This window comes from Corvus cornix, chromosome 8 (assembly GCF_000738735.6).
Source record: "Corvus cornix cornix isolate S_Up_H32 chromosome 8, ASM73873v5, whole genome shotgun sequence".
Classification (NCBI taxonomy): Eukaryota; Metazoa; Chordata; class Aves; order Passeriformes; family Corvidae; genus Corvus; species Corvus cornix.
In genome coordinates this window covers 29,247,222-29,267,101 of record NC_046338.1, presented here as the reverse complement: position 1 = coordinate 29,267,101, position 19,880 = coordinate 29,247,222, and the positions used below count along the sequence as shown (strand labels likewise).

General features: G+C 42.1%; 1 protein-coding gene across 3 annotated transcripts in view; it reads left to right on the top strand.

Moving 5' to 3' along the window:
• LOC104693596 (BMP/retinoic acid-inducible neural-specific protein 3) overlaps window positions 1-19,880 on the top strand; it is a 208,442-nt gene that overhangs the window by 152,042 nt on the left and 36,520 nt on the right. For all 3 annotated transcript variants that reach the window (XM_039556233.1, XM_039556231.1, XM_010406338.4), the window contains one exon: window positions 15,193-15,415. In XM_039556233.1, the coding sequence (XP_039412167.1) occupies window positions 15,193-15,415 (223 nt within the window). The remainder of the gene's footprint in view (window positions 1-15,192; window positions 15,416-19,880) is intronic.

The window sequence follows — 19,880 nt, the reverse complement described above, 5'->3', positions numbered from 1 at the left end:
CTTAACTATGGATTATATTAATATCTCCAGCAGTGCATTAAGGAATGCAACCAGTGGAACAGTCGTTCTCCTCCTCTTCATCAGACAAGCATTTTAAACTATTGCTGTGATTAGAGTGCGTCATGTTCTCTCTGATGCACAGCTCCAGCCAATCTGCATTCAGTCCGTGAAGTTTAATCTTAAAAATCCCTCTATATCTAGTCAGAAAAATCAAGTGTAACTTTGTTTGCCATCCCAATAAGGGCCAGATTTTTGCTATTCCTGTGGCAACAAACCCTTTTTTAAAACAGCTTTAGCAGAAGAGGATGCCATGGGATTCCTTTCCACTGCCCCTCACTGCATTCAAATCAAGGTCAGCTGGCTGACATGTAAAAAGGTAATTCTTCCCAGCAGCCAAGCTTGTAGATTGACATCATGGAGACACTGAGCCAGGTTCCAGCCTTCTTCCTTCTTACCAGCAGTAAAAATGACAACCCTAAGAGCCAAAAAATGCCCTCAGTAACTCCTGTGTAAAAATACAGTGATGTTGTCTTAAAAAAATTCAGATCGCCATTTAATCTTTAGCTAAAAATTGTCTTGGCATTTATAGTGTTCCCCGTGGTTCTTCTAGGACAGGAGAAAGGGAAAATAACCACCCCTCTCCCCCCCAAAAACAAACCCCCCAGAAAAATTCCCCCCAAAAAAGATCAACAAAAATCCCTCAAAGAGAAACTACATTCTACGACAGACACTTTAAAACACAGTTAATGTACCAAATGTCTCATTTATACCTGTTTTAAGGCTTCTTAAATTACTAAAAGGAAGTAAAAGGGCAGCAGGCATAATTTGGAAATGTCAGTTTAAGCAGAGATGTTGTGTTGTACACTCTGATCAGAAGGAACTTATTGCACTTATGATGGAAAAAAGGGGCCCAGACTGATTTTCAGACTTGATGTTGAGATTCCAAACATTAAATAATGCCACAAGATGACAAGGTTTGATTTGGCATCACAGACAGATTATAAATTCACAGGCCCACTCCATCATTTGCAGTGAAGGCAGTTTGCACTAGAAGTCCTCTCTTACTTAGGCCAGGGACATATTCCTGCTTTTCCAGCTGCTGTGATTCAAGTAAAACGCATGTAAAAGGAAGATTAAAAATGAGATATGGAATTCAAACTGAATACTGGAGGGTTTCTTCAATTTATAGACGCAAGCAATCCAGCCTTGCTGTCTAACTAGCTTTGTTTCTATGCAGGATGCCCCTGCAAGGGTCCTGGCAAGCTCCTTGCGCAGAGCCCATGCCAGGTGTGCCCAGGCCACTCAGCACAGCCTGGCTCTCTCTGCTGACCAGGACAGACCCATTGCCATGCAAGGCGAGTCCCATTTGAAATCTCAATTGAAAGACTCCTTGTGAACAGCCTGAACTGACTCCCTGGCAGTTGAAGGTGCTTTTTAATCACTGAGAATAAAGACTTCAATCAATATGGTTCAAACTATTTGCCCTGAGCAGTAGTGCGGTGGTTTCCTTTCAAACACCGCTTTCAGCTTCAGGCTCAGGGCCAAGAAAACTTAGCCCCCTGAGTTCTTAATATAATTATTGTTTTCTCTATTATCTGGCAGGGGTGTTAATTTGCCTCCCAGTAATTAACTTCCCTCTGTGGTTGTCAGGGAGTTTAATCAATAACAGGAGCAGATACACCAAGCTGCCATTCCTTCTGTGACCAATACTCCCCTACCCCACCTCTTCCACCCCTGTGGAGGTGTCATTGTTTTAACAAAACGAACAGGTGGGATATGCATAATTCCTTTGGAGAGTCAAGTGTCTCAATTGTTCCTCTCCTACTCCAAAAATGATGGTGCAGCCAATATAATTGCCCCTGTTCCCAAACTAAAAGCATTATACGGCTCCTGCTAAAGCTGCACCTGGCAAATCAACTTATAAAGGTTTTACATGGCATTGCACTTCAAACGTCGTGGTGACATTGTAATAAGAGGAGGAGCAGAAGGCTTGATCTAATATAATTCTACTTATGTCCACCCTGTACAGGACATAATGTAATTCCCTTCAAAACTAGTGACAAAATCCCCTCGTTCTTGGTGGAATTCCAATCTGCCTTGGCAGCTTTGGGCTTTCTTTATTAAGAGTGATGTCACTCTGTGGCCTCTCTTTCCTTCTAGGGCAGTGTTGTCTGTTCTGATTCATAGCTTCTTAAATCTTCTCCTGGAACAGCTTAACACTAGTTATTTACTTCAGTGTGTTTTCCAAGAACATTTTTCAGTTTCACTCATTCTCTTCCCTCCTTTATCCTCCTGTGAATCATTACAAGTTTATTTACCCTATCCAGTTTTCAAACTGCAGGAGTTCCCAGAATGATCAATTAAGGTAAATTTTGGACTGACACAGGTTATATCTATATCTACCCATAAGGAACATGTCTTATTCATTAAGTGAATTTATAGTTCTGTTGAAAGATAATAAAGGACATGGGGACATCCGTGTTGCAGGACCACTTCTAAACCACGTTGAAGTCATAAAAATGTTTAAAAAAAAAATCCAAACTAACCCATAGACAAATTTTTGAGACATTTTTCTTGAAAACTCACTGTGAATTCCAAGGAACATCCCTTTGAAAGGTAGTGATAGAAACATTTTTAAAGGAGTAATGAACCAAAATCACACCTGAAAGCAAACCTGACAGGATGAAGGGAATGTCCTTCAAACTCTGGGACTTGCAGAGACAGCTGTGGAGTCTGCCTTTCTGGATTCTGGAAAGGGAACTTGCTGTCAGGGTCATATTTAGATGGACAATAAGAAACAAGTTGTTTCGTTGTAGGAAATGTGAGTCCTTCCAGCTCGTAGCGGAGTCCAGGCAAGGTTGTTATCTCCCTCCCAGCAGAACTTCTGAATTAATCCACAATTATAGGACGATATTCTGGTTTCACTACCCATTTTGACTGCAGTTTTTTCACCTTTATGTGCTGCCAGGAGACTTTCAAGGCTCATGAGAGAAGGATTTTTGGTCTCCTATTCCTATAAGAGGCTGACATTACCAGCATTAACCCTGTAACACACGTACACACACGTGTGTTTGTAGATTTATACAGTAGCATCTATCAAAGAATCACAGAACCATTCAGGTTGGAAAAGACCTTTAAGATGATCAAGCCCAACCATCAACCAGCACCACCACCCTCTTCACCACTAAACCACGTTCAAACATTTTTTAAACACTACCAGGTTTGGTGAGTCCGCCACTGCCCTGGGCAGTCTGTTCAATGCTTGGCAACCCTTTCCACAAAGAAATTTTCCCTAATATCCCTAATCTAAAGCTTCCCTGGTGCAGCCTGAGGCAATTTCCTCATGAGGCTCCTCAGAACTATAGCTATAAATGACTGACCAGAGGATCTCTGTTCCCCACCAATTCTACCTCCATGCTGACACTTAGGCCTGTTCTTTCTTTCTTGCACAGCACAGGGTTGAGAGGAGCTATCCCTGCAGCATTCCTCACTTCAAAAAGAAATCAGCCAAAAAAACCAAACCCCACAGATCTACCCTCCTGTCAGAATCGCCCAAATTTGCTTCCCTGAGGCTTCTGTAGCAGTTGGATTGTTCCACTTCAAATAGTCTGTCCAAAAGGAGGTGTGGATCTCCTTTCCTCCTTGAAAAACAGAGACCGTATCTCTTGCAGAAAACACACATTTCCTTCCTTCCCTTTGTCCTTCAGAAAGTTTAAAGGAGAAATCCTTTACTTTGGAGAGGGAAATATTTTAATTTTCAGGAGAGCTGGCTGATTTGGCCTAAATTGGAGTGAGAAGGGGAAGGAAAATTCAGATTTACTATCTCTTCTCTGAAGAAATAAGGTTGTTTCCAGCTGCAGTCTTCTGCTTCTTTGAATTGGATTATTTTCAAACATATATTTCTTGGAACACAGCTGCTACTTCTTTGACAAATTGAGTAATGCATCATGAAGAACTAAAATTCATGGCAACATAAAAACAAATATATGTTCATTTTACCACTTTGTTTTCTCCAGGCTTCTGAATCATGGTGGGATATTTTAAAAAACATCTATCTTTTATAAATCTCTTTAATAACATCTACACAATATTGAGGCAGCACTTTAATGAAGGGCAATCACATCCAACCATTTGAAATGTGGGTCCCACGGTTTATATCCTCTCAGGCTTCCAGCTTTGTGCTTTCAGGTCTTGATTTACAGCTGACACTGGTATTTGACTTGCTGTCGCATTTATTGCCCTGATTAAAATCAACAAAGCATTGTTATGGAATGGGAGTGATCACATGGTGGTCACACTGCTGGAGCAGCAACAGGTTTTCACAAACAGTACAGGAAAATGTGGGATAAAATGGGGATTAGGAGATCTTTCCTACCAGAACTCTTGCTCCTTACACTAATTGCAGCTCCCACTGAGGGCACCAAGGAGGATGCTGTTGCCTAGAGCCATAGGCAAATTTATTTTTAGTATTTGTAATAAATGGCAACAATTAAATTTGGGGTCTGTTGTGCTAATTGCCCTATAAAGATATAATAAGAGCCTGGCTCTCCTCTGAAGAGCTTGCAGTCTAAACAGCAAAGTCTGTTCAACTGCAACAGAGATGAAGATTTATATACAGAATATTACAAAATATAGAGACGGCTGCTTTGAATAAACCAACCAGGAATAATCTTTCAGTAACTGCAAAATTATGGTTTGTTGGGTTTTTGTTTTGTTTTTTTCTTTTTATTTTAGGAATGCAGTAAAGCATTTAACCTTCATTTTGAAATGTTTATTCATTTTTTAAATTTTTTTACTTCATAGCTTTGATGTTATAATAGGAAACTAAAGGTTGACATAACAATAAAAAAATTCCTATTCTGTCAAGGTGGAGTATTTTGACTGACTCAAAGCAAAGCAAGAGAGGAAAACTTGCCAATGTTCCTTTTAGAGGATTTCAGAGGAATTAGAAGAATCTGGAAAATTTTAGAACATTTCTAAAGATTTTAGCTAACCTTGGAATGCTAAAAATCCTCTCACAAAATGGTTTTTCTTTTCTTTGCACAGTTCCACTTGAGAGCCCTCTGGGTGGTGGCATGAATAGCTTTAGCAGCTTTCCTTGGCTGTTGTGTGTGATTAACTGGCAGCCTTCTTTCCAGCTCCTAACCTGTAAGAAAAACCAGCCAGTATTTATATTAAATAATAGTCTTGTTTACAGCACCAGCAGATAATCAGCCCTGAAATGGGCACACAGCAGGGCTGGCTGACTTTGCTGCTCTGTGTCACCTTTTCTGGAGGGAAATAAAACTTCTGGAGCTACTGGAGATATTTCCTAAGTGTTTTCCAAGGAGAGCTTCTGGTCTGAATATTCTTGTTGGTCCTGATTGTTGCTGCTTTCCCTTATGCAGTATTATCTGTTTACTTTGGCTTGCTCTTAGAAGGAATCACGCCAAAGGAAGGCTGGAGTCATATTAAAACCAGGTGTAGGCAAATGATTAGCAGAGACAAGGAGACAGGTTATTTTGAAGGAAAAACACATTACAAATGAACTAAAACTGCAGCTGATTTTTTTTTTTTTAATCTAAAGTTTTGGGTTCCTTAAGTTAAACTTTAGTTTAACTAAACTTTACTATGAAGTTTTCCATCTGTCGGGCAGTAGTCTGGAAAGGCTTTATTACAGGCATGGCTCTGGAATATCGTCTTGTGGATGGGATGGGGCTCAGAGAGGGAAGAGCATAGCTGGAATGCACCAGGAGCCACACAGGGCTCAGGCCTGTGAGGAGAAGGGGGAATCTTTCCTAGGAATACACAGTGCAGGGTGACAGCAACAGGAGCAATGGTAAAAGATGGGACATGGAAATCCACCTTGGGTGTGCTGCTCAGATGCACTCCATGTGTGAAATTAGTAGAATGAGGGATGAGGAGGAAGGCAGTTGCCTTCTCTGCTATGGAGTCGCCTGGATGTATGGAGCTCTGCTCTGGGATGGACAGCAGGGATGAGAATTTGTGGGTCAGGGTCAGAGGAGAGGCCAACAAGGCCTCTTTCAATTCAAGGATGTGTCGGGATCACAGACCCTGCTTCTCATGGGGAACTTTGGTCTCCCTGACATGTGCTGAAAGACCAACGGTGGGACACAAGCAGTCAAGGAGGCTGTGCCAGTTTGGCCAAATTTAGAAATACATCCCCTGAGAGAAGGCAGGCCACAAACCAGCCCTCCCCCACCAGGTTCAGGAAAAAAGAAACTTTTTCCTCGAAGGAAAGCGAAAGAGACAAAAACTATTTATTTAACAAACACACGGGAAAAGGATAATAATGATGAATAATAAAATCTCTCACTGTGGAGAAAAACCTGAGAAAGTGTTCGAGTCCTCCCTTTGGTCTCCTGGGAGCTGGGGCTTGGCCCAGGGCCAGGCCCTCTGTGCTCAGTGGAAAGTCCTCCTGATGTGCTCTGATATTGAAGCAGTCCAGCAGAAAAGGGAAAAAAAATATTCGAAATTCCAGAAGAAAGTCCAACTCTCAGTCTCTCTCTGGAGAAAAAGAAGCTGAACAACTGGCCAAAAGCTGACTGGAAAGCAGCAAGCCCGGATGCCTCCTCCCTCCCCTGCCGCAGTTGGGAAACAAACTATCTCTGTGTGACCTTGAACAAGCTGCAAACTGCTTTGAAAAAGTTTTGCTCAGGTTTTCCTTCCCCCTCTCAGGCTCAGTTTAAAGGCACAGAAAGGCACAAAATTAATTCCTGGGCATAGGGCAGCGATAGGGGATACACATCATAAGGTCACCCCTAGAGAGAGGCTTTTGGAGGTTGTCAGCAATAACATCTTGATCAATCAAAAAGGGGTGACACAGAGCTGGACTGACTACTCCCTAACAAAGAAGTGCTACTTGGGGGTGAAATAATCAATGGCAGCCTTGTCTGTAGAGGACATGTGAGATAGTGGTGGTTAGGATTTGGAAAGGACAGGGTAGGAGAGAAGCAGAATTTAGACCTGGGCTTCATGAAAGAATTCCCAGTTCTGGGAACTGGGAGGAGGTGTTCCCTCTGAGAAAGCTCTGAAGACAAAGGAGCTCTGGAAAGCTGGCCGGGCTTTAAGACAGCATCCTCAAGCAGAACTGTCCATTCTGATGCTCAGGTCACACACTGGGATTTGCTAAAATGGGCAGCTCACGGCAGAGTTACAAAGCAAAAAGGCAGCAGCACAGGAGGTGCAAACAGGGACAGGCTACCAAGGAAAAACTCAGGAACACTGCCCAGGCATTCGGAGACAGTGATGGGAAAAGCTACATCCAGGGCTTGCAAGGGACACCAAGAGCAACAAGAAAAGCTTTTCTAGCTGGAGGTAAAAGATTGAACAAGGAATTGTGGGCCTGCTGCTGAACAGGTTGAGGGATTTAGGGATTTGCTTCAGAAGTACTCAATGCCTTCTTTGCCCTCAGTCTCCACCAGCAAATCCTGCAGGTCCTTGAGCTCGGGAAGAGGAGGCACCAGCAGTGAGCAAGGGAGCAGTCAAGGGTTATTGGAGAGGGCTTGACCCCTGACAGGCCATGGGAGTTAACAGACTGCACCTGGGGTTTTGAGAGACAGCTCTCCTTGCTTTGAAAGATCATGGAGACTGGGGAATATCCCTGATGACTGGAGAAAGGCAAATACTACACTGATCATCAAAAAAAGCCTGAACGGGTGGTCCAGGGAATTACTGACTGGTCAGATTCACTTTGGTCATTGGGAAAATCATGGAAGGAGGAGAACTGGGAATTTAAGGAGTGAAATTGAGCACTGGAAGAAGGAAGGGCTGGGCGAAGGTGGCTTTAATTTAATCTTTTTTTCTCCTCACTATCCTACTCTATTTTTAACTGGCAATATGTTAATCCTCCCAAAGCTGAGTCACTTTTGCCCACGTCTGTAATTCATAAGTGGGATCCCCCCATCCTTATCTCAGTCTAGGAACTTTTCCATCTTATGTTGACACCCTGGGGAGTGAGAGAGTGGGGGGCATCTGGCAGCCAGCTGAGGCGAAGGGAGAGCAAAGGACATGAGGAAAAAGATGGTAGATCATCTCTGACCCATCTCATTCTCTCCATGATAAAATGCTGCTTTATGGATGAGAGGAGAGCAATGGGTGCCATTTACTTCAGTTTTAGCAAGGCTCTTACACGTGGAATCTGGCCATACAACTGGATTTTTACCCATATTTGTCCTTCCATCCACAGCACTGTATCTTACCCTGGACACCAGAATGTTGTGGGAGACAGAGTGCAGGGTTAGAGGGTCACACATCCTGTCTGAAAAACTGGTGGCAAGTGCAATATAGCCAGGGTTTGTCCCAGATACAGCCAGGGTCTATCCCAGGGCTTGTTCTATCTACTTTCTTTAACAGTGACTTGGAGAAACTGCACTCTCATCAAGTTTGTAGATGTTTCCAGTTTGAGGGAGTGAGACAGAAATCTTCAAGGTCAGGGCTGGCGTACAGGGGGACCTGGACAGGCTGGTGGATCAGGACAACAGGAACCTGGTGAAGTTCAGCAAGGAAAAAAGGAAAATCCTGCTCTGGACAGGCAGAGCCCCAGCATCATTTGGAGCTGGATCTGCCTGGCCAGGAGCAGCTCTGCAGGAAGGTTCCTGGGGCAGAGGACGGAGTGCCCTGACAGTACCAAGGCCACATCGTGGGTGCTACGAAGGAGGTGAGGGATCAGGAGGTCAAGGAGGGGATTAGCCTCAGTGCTTTTTAGCCCACATTCAGATGCTGCATCCAGTTTGGGGCTCCACAGTACAGGAAAGACATCAGCAGCCTGGAGGGTGGTCAGGGATGTCCTCAGAGAGGTTGGGACTGGAGAAGCTGCCCTGAGAGGAGAGGCCCCAGAAGGGGTTGGTCAGCCTTGGGCATGGAGACTTTGGGGAACTCAGAGCAGCCACCTTGTCTGCAGGGAGGGGAAAGAGAGAGCCAGGCTCTGCGTGGTGAGAGACAACAGGCATAAAGTGAAATGAAACAGATTCACACTGGGGATATGGGGAAATTTATTCTCCACGAGGGCAGCTGAGCCTTGATTGCCGCAGTTTCCAAATCCTGACTGGACCAAGCTCTGAGAAAGCTGATCTGCTGTCAGAGTTGACCTGCCTGAAGCACAAGATCGTCTCTCCTTAGACTACAGACTGCCCAAGGAAGTGTCAAGCCTGACTTAACATCTGATCCCGACACTATGGTTTGAGAAGCAAGCCGGCTTCCTAAGGTAGCAGTGCTTTGTACAGAGGAGTGATCATCTGCAAGTCTCATTATGGGAGTGAGAAAAGAGGGAGCACAGTGGAGAACAAGAAGGCACTCGAGCTAATTTCGAAGTTGTCTGAAGCACTCTCACTTGGACCAGCCCATCAGATATCACTGCTTGTTCAGACATCGTCACACCCTCACTTTAACTAAAGGCCAGGCCATTTGTGTCAGCTCACCTTAATCCCACTGTAACATTTTGTTAGAGCCAAAGCAGAGCAGTTTTTGCACGAGGTATTACTCACTTCTAGACTGTGATGGCAGAGTTTTAATACCTCTAGAGCAAGCTAAGGAACTTGATTAAAAAAGAGGATGCGTGTACGAATGACAGATGTGTAGATTTTTAAGGCAGAAAAATGTTTCCTTAGAGCCTCATTTAGAGAAATGACAAAACAGCCCATTAAGGTTGCTCTCTAATGGTAGATTTTGACATGCCAGTGTGATGTAAAAAGGGGTTTTCTCCTATATATGTATTTTTACTGAACTTCGTTAAATGAAAAAAAAACCTCTAAAGTCCAAAACCTTATTAACATTAGAGAATACATAGACTATATATAATTGTGAATAGTATGTTTCAGTCACCAAAAGATTCTTAAATTTTTTCAGCTCCTGTCAGGCTGCTTCTGCTCAGAGAATATAATTGCTTTTTCAAGGTTTGAATATTGTTTAAAAAAATTAAAATTGATTTTGGGTAGATGATGTAATCCACAATTAGACAGGGTTATACATTTACTGAAACACTATGCTCTAATTTCCAATGTAAAGGTTTTGTTTCCATATGATTATATTATTTCATGTCAGGTAAAATGGCTCATCAGAAAATATGACATTAAACCAAACAACAGAATAAAGCTTGATGGAATGTCATCTCCCCAGAAACTGTAATTTCTGGAGACTGAGAGAAGGTGGCTGAAATTTCTTGTAGGTTGCTTTGCTATGAAACTATTTTTTTCTTAACATATCACCAAATGCAGACTCTTTTCAAACTGTGTTTTATGTTCTCCTAGACTGCACGTAGATTTTCACCTCACCTAATTACTGTCATGTGTATGTTGTCATCAATTTCAGCCGTAATAAGAACCAGCAGGGGAAAAAAAATAATACAGTATTCTCTTTCCTTTGATAGAAATCCATGTCAAATTTGAATTTTCCTATTTCCTTAGGAGTTCTGGTCTTCCATAAGCACATTACTGAGAGCTCCCTAGAAACAAGCTACGGCTGCTGTTTTATCCCCCTGCTCCTTCTACCCTGACTGCAGAGGCTCAGGCTCTTCCCTGCCTTTTTGAAGGAGGAAATTGTTCCAACACCCTTAGTCCTGAGATAATCTCTGTCATACTGATTGGGGAAACAGTGCCTGTAGGATTTAAAACAAAATTTTAGGAATGGCAGTTTGAAAGCTCAGTTGTGGACTTGCTCTGTTTACTCTAAAAGGAAACAGGAGACCAAAGTGCAGTGACATAATTTGGTGTTTCCACATTTCCAGCATTACATTGCTGTCAGATGTCAGCCTGCAGCACCTTTAATAACCTGCTGTTCTGAATCCCCGAGCAGGAATAAATCCATCGACTTCCAAGGTGCTTCCCAAGATCCTCCACAAGGGATCTTAGGAAACAAGCTAACCCACGACATTTTGGCAGCCTGGAGAAATTGCACAAACCACTCGGCCTCAGCTGGAACAAAACCAGAAGTGTGCTGTGTAGGTGAGGCAGTCTTGTACAGACCTTGTAGCAAAATACCAGGGAAAATAAAAATATTCACAGCAGAGAAATCCTGTTCTCTTCCAACGGTGACCAGGCACACTTTTCCCTTGTAGCAGAGCACTGTCAAACCCTTGGATGAGGCTTCCTGGATTTTTCTGGCCTTTGCCAGCTCCGTCTGCAGAGTGGTAATTACTGCACTCAGCACTCAGCACTCAGCCCTGCTCTGACACCAGATAACATCCCAGTTACATCTCTGCGGCTCTGGGTAATTCTCACAGCCTAAATATGTCTGATATTCATTGGATTTCAGCAGTAATGTTTGCTCCCATTATGATATTTCTCATTTATTCTTTCCCGCTGAAATATGGGATGCCATTTCCATCTCCAGGCACTGTTGACACGAGGAAGATTTACCTGACAGAAAAGGGGAGGTGAAAAGAGACACAACCAGCCAGAAAATGAACTTGCCTGACCCACCATATACATATAATGTTTTACCTTTTTTACCTTATTTGCAATTAGTTAAGGATATCTAAAATCGTACTGCACGTATTACCCATGTGAAAATAAAAGAGGAAGTGCTGAAATCAGATTTTATGTGGTATCAAGAATCATGGTCTGTTTTTTGGGGTTGTCCTGTGCAGGGCCAGGGGTTGGACTCAATGGTCCTTGTGAGTCCTTCCCAGCTCAGGATATTCCCTGATTTTGTGTATTAAAGTATCAATTTCTATGGCCCCCAGGCCCGTAATACTGGCTGTTAATCCTCAGGAATGGCTGGCACCGTGTGTTGATTAGAGTGTAATAGTCTAATCATCTCTCAGTGTTAGGAGTTCATGTTGTAGTTTCACAGATCATGAAATGTGTCTGTTTAAGATATGGGCACATTACCTTCTTCCTTTTTTTTTTTTTTTTTTTTAATGCAGCAGGCACTGTGTAACCGTGCTCATTTCATCTCTGTCTCTCCTTTACCTGCGTTAGGGAGCTCATTAGGAGGATCAGACAGGGCACAGGGGCAGTCAAAGACCATGTTTATTACGGGGAGAAAAAGAAGCATTTTCTTATTGGAAATGCTGTTGCATCGCAAGTTGGGGAGCGTAAAACCGCCCTTATCACTTCCAAACACTGCATGGAGCAGTTGTTAGCTGAGCAGATTAGTGCCATGGTGCAGAGGACAGCAAAGTGACAACGTTTCTTAAATAAGTGACTGGAGCGGTGTGAGGGCTGAAAAGGCATCGTCTGAGCCTATTGTCTCCTGAGGGAGTTGCCTTTGTTTTGGCTTCACGAAGCTCGTTTTTAGCAGATATTCCAGCGTCTCAGAGGAACAGAAGGGAAAAGAGACCTTAGGAATTAAGCAGGTAGTCAGGAATGTGGCATTGGGATCTAATCCTCCCAAGGTGTCCGAGTATATATTTATATACACATATACACCCTTAATCCTGTAAATCTGGTAGAACTTGTCTGATTTTTACAAGCTGCAGATCTGTGCTTTGTAAAGGACAAATCAGCTCAGTTAACCTTATTTCCTAGTAATTATTATTTTTTTTTAAAGACCATTTTTTAGTATTTTTAAATCTTCACCAAGCCAGTGGAACTGTGGTTCCTTCAGACAAGCCAGACATAACCCCCTGTCACACCTTCTGTGCAGACCTGGGAGGCACTGGAGACTGGGAAGGGCAGTGTGAGGATGTCACTGAACTCGGGAAGGAACGAAACTCTCTGACACTGAGCTGTCAGTGAGTCAGGCATTCCTTTATTCTGGCCAGGATGTGCACTGGAAATCATTCCAACTACACATATCCATCACAAGACTTCTCACATATCCATATATTTATGGAAACAAAGAATTCCTTGGTTCTACATTACACAATTCTTTCCATTAGTTAGTGTGTGAACTTCTATTGGGTATTGATCCCTTTGCCTTTAATGCTCATTTGGCCCAGTTCTGTGGTTGCTTTAGCATTCTTCTCTCACACAGGGCGTCTCCAGCTTTGCCAGGCAGTAATGTCTGTTTATCTCCTCCATATCTTCTAGATTCCCAACACCTAAATTTTAAAATCCCAGACCTCCGAGACTCCCTTTTTGTTTGTTGAAGCTTACCAGGCCCTGCCCAGCTAGACCCAAAGCCTCGGTGGTTTAAAGATTAAACCAACAGCAGAGCCCAGCTCTGCTCCCCCTTGGCAATGGTCAACAAACCCAAAACTAAAGCTACTTAAAGCTAAAAAGAAAATTACGTCATTTCCAATAAGGAAATGGTAAAGTTGGACGGGGCTCTGAGCAACCTAATCTAGTGGAGGGTGTCTCTGCTCGTCGCAGTGGGGGTTGGACTATAAATGTCCCTTCCAACCCAAACTACTCTGTAGTTCTAAGGAAGGAATAATTATCACTTGGGAAGGAGAAAACGAAACTGTTTTTCCCCAAACTACACTAAGATTCACAGAGATGCTCATCTGGCAATGTAGAATTTATTAAATATTCCCATTAATTCCAATCGTTAGCTGTACACCCAGAAATGGACATTCCTGATTGTCAGAGGATAAAAACCAACTCAGACAAAATAAAGGAAGGGAAAAAGCAAAAGATAAAAGGCTCCAAATAGCTGATAAGATAAAGAGACAGTTCCTTTCCCTCACGCCCTAAGGACAGCACAGGGGCTGTCCTTCAGGGGAGAACAACTCCTACCCAAAGAGGAAGGCATGAGGGTGAAGTGAACACCACATTCCCAGAGGAATTATTAAAAACACTTTGTTAAACATCAAATCATCATCTTTGCCCCTTGGCCTTTCATTTTTTACCTTCCAGAGGACCTTTCAACACCTTTTGTTTTCTCATGAGTCTCCACCCATCACAGAAAATACTCTCCTGAGGTGGGACTGTTGTATTCCATCACCACCCTGTGTCCCTCAGGATGAGGTCAAGGGCCACTACAGCTTATTTACAAAAGATTCTTTTTTTCTCCACCCATAAAAAAAGAAAATATTTTTGCCTGCTTTGTGTAAAAATGTTTTTAAAAAGCCTGAACTAAAGCTAAACCAAAAGACTTATGAACAAGGACAGTAATGAAGTATTCTTTGATGTGAGCAGACGTTTTCCCCAATCAGCCCTCTCCCACGAGCAACCTAAAATTACACCAATGTTAAATATTATGATTATTTTCATTTGAAGAGGGAGGCTACTTCAGGCAGTGGGATCTTTGCTTTCACGTAGCTTGCTGAAGTGTAGACTATCCAAAAGGAGCATCTGGCAGGGTGAAAGCCAAACTGTGGGATAAGTGACTTTGCTGGAGGAACAAGCTGAAAGAAAAAAATTGATTGTGAAGGGTGGGAGGATAGCAGCAGGCAGGAGGGCAGGCAAGGAAATCTACTGATATATGGGAACAAAAAAGAAAAAAGATAACCATGTGCCTTCCGGGGTGCCACTCATTTTCACATATTTCCCCAGCATCTCGAGTCCTTTCAATGGAAGTTTATTTAGGTTCAGAAGTTATGAATCATTCCACTTATGGAAACTGACTCTCTGATGAATAAAATTCTGTTAATAAAACTCTGTCTACACATTTTGTGTGGACTGAGCTACCAGAAGAAGTCACAAAGCATGGCATGTTCACAGTAACAGTGACCTTGTGACTGAAGAACTCCTTTCCACCACTTTAGAGTCAAAAAGAAGTTATGGGAACATTTTTGAAGTGTCATAAAATTTTGAAGTACCATAAAATGCTTTGAAAGTCTCCATTTTAATTGTAAACACTTATGAAAGTCTAATTTAATGGCTTGTGTCAGGTGAAATAACATCTATATAAGAGAAATGGCCTGTAAAATCACATTTACTTGCATGTCCTAAGTACTGGAATACACTTCTTTTTAGACAGTTTCTGATGTTCTTCAAATGAGTCAATAAACATTGATCATTAAATGCATATTTGCTTTCACATCCCAGATCTGAAGGTAAGAAACTCTGATCCTTATTTAATCTTCATATTATCCAGGTTGAGAAACAAGGACAACGCTTGTATTTGTTTTAATATTAATTTAAAAATGATATGAATATTGGATTTTGCTGGCTTCATTCTAGTATTACCAATAAAAATGTAGTCAACTTTCTAGTCTGCAAGAGTTAAAACGTTCAATTTTAAAATTTCAAAAGACCGAGTTTATGAAAATTGGTTCAAGCAAAAAACGAATTAGAAGTTAATTTCTGCTGCGAGAATAACCATAGCTGCATAATTAAAGACTATTAATTATTTGGTTTTTTTCAGATGAATTCAAATTATTTATGAAGAGGCTGCCTATGAATTATTTCCTGAACACATCTGCTGTGATGCATTTGTGGACAATGGACTCTAATTTCCAACGCCGCTACGAGCAGCTGGAGAACAGCATGAAGCAGCTCTTCCTCAAGGCCCAGAGAACAGTGCACAAGCTCTTTGGCTTGAGCAAGAGGTGCCACAAACAGCCACTCATCCGCATGCCAAGGCAGAGGTAAGGAACCCTCGAATCCCGGGAAATCCAAACTGATGTCTTGGCACTAAAATCTCCTCAAGGCCATGGAAATGGGAATGGTACGGGCACAGGGTACAGTCCTTGTGTTTTTAGGAGTTGAACAATCCCAGCTTTCCATATCACTCCATTCCTGTTTTCCTAAATGCAATGGGAAAGGTCAGAATGAATCCTGATGTAGGAGGCAACTTAGAAGAGACACGAGCACAGATCCATCCCATTTGGTTCGCCTCTGTTTTACAGAGCCATGTTTTCCGTGGCACTTGGCCAGGCGTGACAATGCCAAAGAATTGTGTGCAGAATCCTGAATAACTGCTCTGGAGCAAGCATAACTATTTTAGGAACTTTGTGGGTCATTATACAGTGTATACTGCACACAATTGATTTCTCGTCTCGTTTGTCAAATATGAATTAGATTGGAAAGGATGCCTGAGGAAAGAAAATAGCAGAGTTTCAGTCCTTCTTAGAAATAGAGAGAGATCCTGAAAGCCAGCTAATCAAATCTATATTAGCATAAAATGGGTATACTCGATTGCTGGTCGAAAATTGCTTTGTTGAAATTAGCGCAGTGACACTACAGTAAATCTGAAATGAATGAGCTTTTAAGGACATTGTTCTTCTGAGCACAAGCACTGTGGGATCATCCAGTGACTCCTGCATTTAGCACGTTTCTCCATTGATTTTAAAGAAATCTAGCTTAGGTTCAGTGTTCCAGAACTGCCAGGGATACTTTACACTCCCCTGCTTTCGACTCTGCTGCTGCAAGCAGAAGCACCATCAATTCCTCCTTGCCTTTCGGTGGCCCTCCCCCTTCTTTCAGGAGGCAGTGCTTGTGGCTTTCATGCCCCCCTTCTTCTACATATTGTGCTTTGTGCTTTGTGCTCTCATCTGGTAGTTGAATGTATTTTTCACTTGTGGGGGCATTTCATGATCAGAAAACATTCTGCTAAGGGAGGTTACATAACCCTTCTAGAGCCTTGTATCCCCTCGGGTGTGTCTTGGGCGTGACCTGAATGAGCATCCTGCAAAGAGATGATTCACCATGAACAACCTTTGCAGGAGACCAGAGCTTCTTAAAACACAAGAGACAATCCAGGCTCACTTTCTTCCCCACCAAAACTGAATATATTTCAAATAATTTAACATAATCAGGTCTTCTAAAATGACCTCCACAGGGCTTTGGGGCAACGTTTGGTTGCCACAGATAATGGCAGTGATAAAGATGAACGAGATATTCAAAGTTGCAAGGATTGATCAAATACAGCTTTCTCGTTATGTCAAGGATTTTTTTTTAAATGCAGAACTTGAAACTTAATGATTTATGTTTTAATATAAAGATGTGGCACTGTGCCAAAAAGATGTGGACAGGCTGGGAAAGGTCCAGACAAGGGCCACAAAGATGATCCCAGAACAGGAAGCTGCTCCATTAAGAGAAGCTGAGAGACTTGGGTTTGTCTGGCTGTGAGAAAAGAAGTCTGAGGAGAGACCTTATTTCCATGTTCCAGTATTTACAGGGGGACACAAAGAAGATAGAGACTCCCTTTTTATAAGGAGTCACATGGAAAAGACGAGGGGAAATGGGAACAAGTTACTGCTGGGGAGATTCTGAGTGGACACAAGAGGAAAACGTTTCACAATGAGAACGATCAGTCACTGGAATAACTTCCCCAGGGAAGCAGTGAATTCCCTAATGTTGGGCACTTTTAAGATGAAGCTGGACAGGGGGGCTGGGCCATCTTTTCTAGACCATGCTTTTGCCGACAAAGGTTGGACCAAATGATCCTTGAGATCCCTTCCAACCTGGAGGCGATTCCATGATTCTACGACAGTAAATGTTGCTAGCAATGAGCCTGCCTGTTTCACAGGGAGTTGCACCAGGCTTTCATGGCAGTTTGATTTTGCAGTGCATCTCGAACTTAGAAACACCATCACTCACTTTTGAGTTAATTATGTCTCATTTTAGTGACTACCCTAAATTTTTTTTCTTGTCAGTACAGAGGGAGATAGGGCGTATGATGTAGTGATGAGCAACAGATGACTCAAATATCAGTGTTAAAGGCAGGCTTGGGAATACTTTGCCAGTGGGATACGTTTGCTAAAAGAGACAGTTTTCAAAGGTTGGATTCCATCTGACTATCTGGGAAAACTGCCTTCTGACATGCAGGCTTTTATGGCTGATAAGAAGAGCTTTAAAATGAGAAGCGAGGGGAAAAGGCCAAAAGAAACTGGTTTAATGTCCAAACCTGTTTTAAAAAAAATCTGATAGATCAAGATAAAGTATTGGATAAAGGAATATCAGTGGTGAAAATACCAAAGGGAGAAAGAAAGCAGAACTTTGACAGAATAGTTTTCAGATATTCCTCATGATAAGAGTATACCTAATCCAGATAAAATACTGAATTTTTAATACCTGCCAACGGGTAAGTGAATGGCAGTGTAGAATGAATACCCGAGTAATGCCAGGGAGAAACAGGAACCATTGCTCAGGCTGTAACATCAAGCATTTCAGCAGACAGTGAGTGGAATAAGAGAACCAAACCCCAGGACTAAATTTTCTTATGTTCAAGAGAAGACAGAAATAAAAGCAGAAAAAACATCTTTGTGACCTTCAGGGTCCCTTCCAGCCTAAGCCAATCTATGATTCTGTGTGCCATTGCCAGTCTAGGTTTCAAGCAAACAAGAAGGGGGAATTGGAACAAAATGTCATTCTTTTCCAAGGTTTTCTAAACATCTCCTTCAGGTTAGTGTTTGGGCTCTGCTACTGGGTGAATTTTATTATGGAAAGAGAAATTAGATTGAGTTAATGAAGATATAAATACTATTTTTGATAGTACTTTTTGGGCACGTGTCTTTTCAGATACAGATTAAAGAGGCAATGCTTCAACTTTTAGTAAAGGTCATGGTGCTGGCAGTGAGTAAAACCAACTCTGCTAATGTTTAATTCTACACTGAGTTTCACTAATCGACAGAATATTTGTAGAAAGGATTTTTAAAGGAGTATCTGGAGAGTGAGGGTTGGTTTTTCTCTTTCATGAAACTGGGAGGTATGTCCTCAAAGTTTAATATAATTCATCAAAACACTCTCTCAGACTGGAGTTTTACAGGGATTTATCTATGTGGTCTGCCAGAAATCATTTGGTCACGCCTGAAGGAGCTCCTGCATATGGTCAAGGTTATCATTAATTACTGAAAATACTCATCTCTTTTCTCTGGCCACAACATTTCTTTCTTGAACATGAAACAAATTGTTGCCTGATTGTTTTAAATGGGACTTAATTAATGAGTTACACAGAATTCCTTGCAACTTCTTTCATGTCTCCTGAAGACCAAGACACTTAGTAATCATAATACTAAATTACATTTATATTTAAATTTTCTAATCCTGAAACCAAAATACCATTGAATCCTCTCCTTACACCATTGTTCACAGCACAAAAAGACTCTATTAACCTGCAGGTTAAAGGAACTACATTTCCATGTCTTCTTTTTGAACACAGTTTATAGTTTTCAGCTAGAATAAAGTACAAATAGTTTTCTTTCAGTTTGCACTTGTGGTCAGAACAATTTACTGCAGCACTTTTGTGTACAGTGTGGGTGGGCACAGGATTACTATTTTTATTTTATTCTGTTTACTGCAAATCTTTTCAAGTTCCAGATGTTCTGCCCCGCTTTTAAGCTTGCTTTCATTACCATGAAACAGACGATTGGTCCTTTTCCTGAAAGTTAGATCATGCCAAGACACATCAAAACCCCTCATATTTCCATTGTGGCACTGCTGCTTGTAACTTTTATAATTCACCTGAATCAATTGATCAGTCTGTAATCAGTGGAATAGTTAGTGGTTGTCTTGAGTTCAACGAAAAATACCAACTAAAATTCAAAGCCAACGAAGTGCAGAGAAATTGCTAAGTAGGTAATCTGCTCCCATGTTGTGTCTAAGGATGGACTAACAAAACAGTCCATTCCAAGTGACAAAAACAACACGAAAAAACAATGCACTCTGAAAAAGAAACGTGTTCTGCAGAATAGTACTACCAGGTGAGCTTCTGCCTCCATGAACTTGAGGCTCTGCTGCTTCAAGAGGCTGAGGTGATTATTTCTAGTGTGTTCTCACCACATTGACACATCAGGCTTAAAAACATGGAGTATCCTTGTGTTTTCTTGGGCAGAGTCCACTGCATGCAGCAATGGTTATCCCACTCAAGGGCCAGCTCCTGCTGCAGTTTTTGTGCAGCAATGTGGTTGAGAGATGGCACAATACATTGTGCTTTGCAGGGATCAGCAGGACCTGTAAAACATGGATGGGAGGGTTGTTGAGCAGTGCAATGAGTACAGCACATTTGGTTTGCAGGAATCAAGCTGAGGTGCAAAACACGTGTGTGCCCTGAGCTCATCTTCTGCATTTCTGGGTTAGGACCATGAGCTGTGGGGAGCAATGGTTAATCTT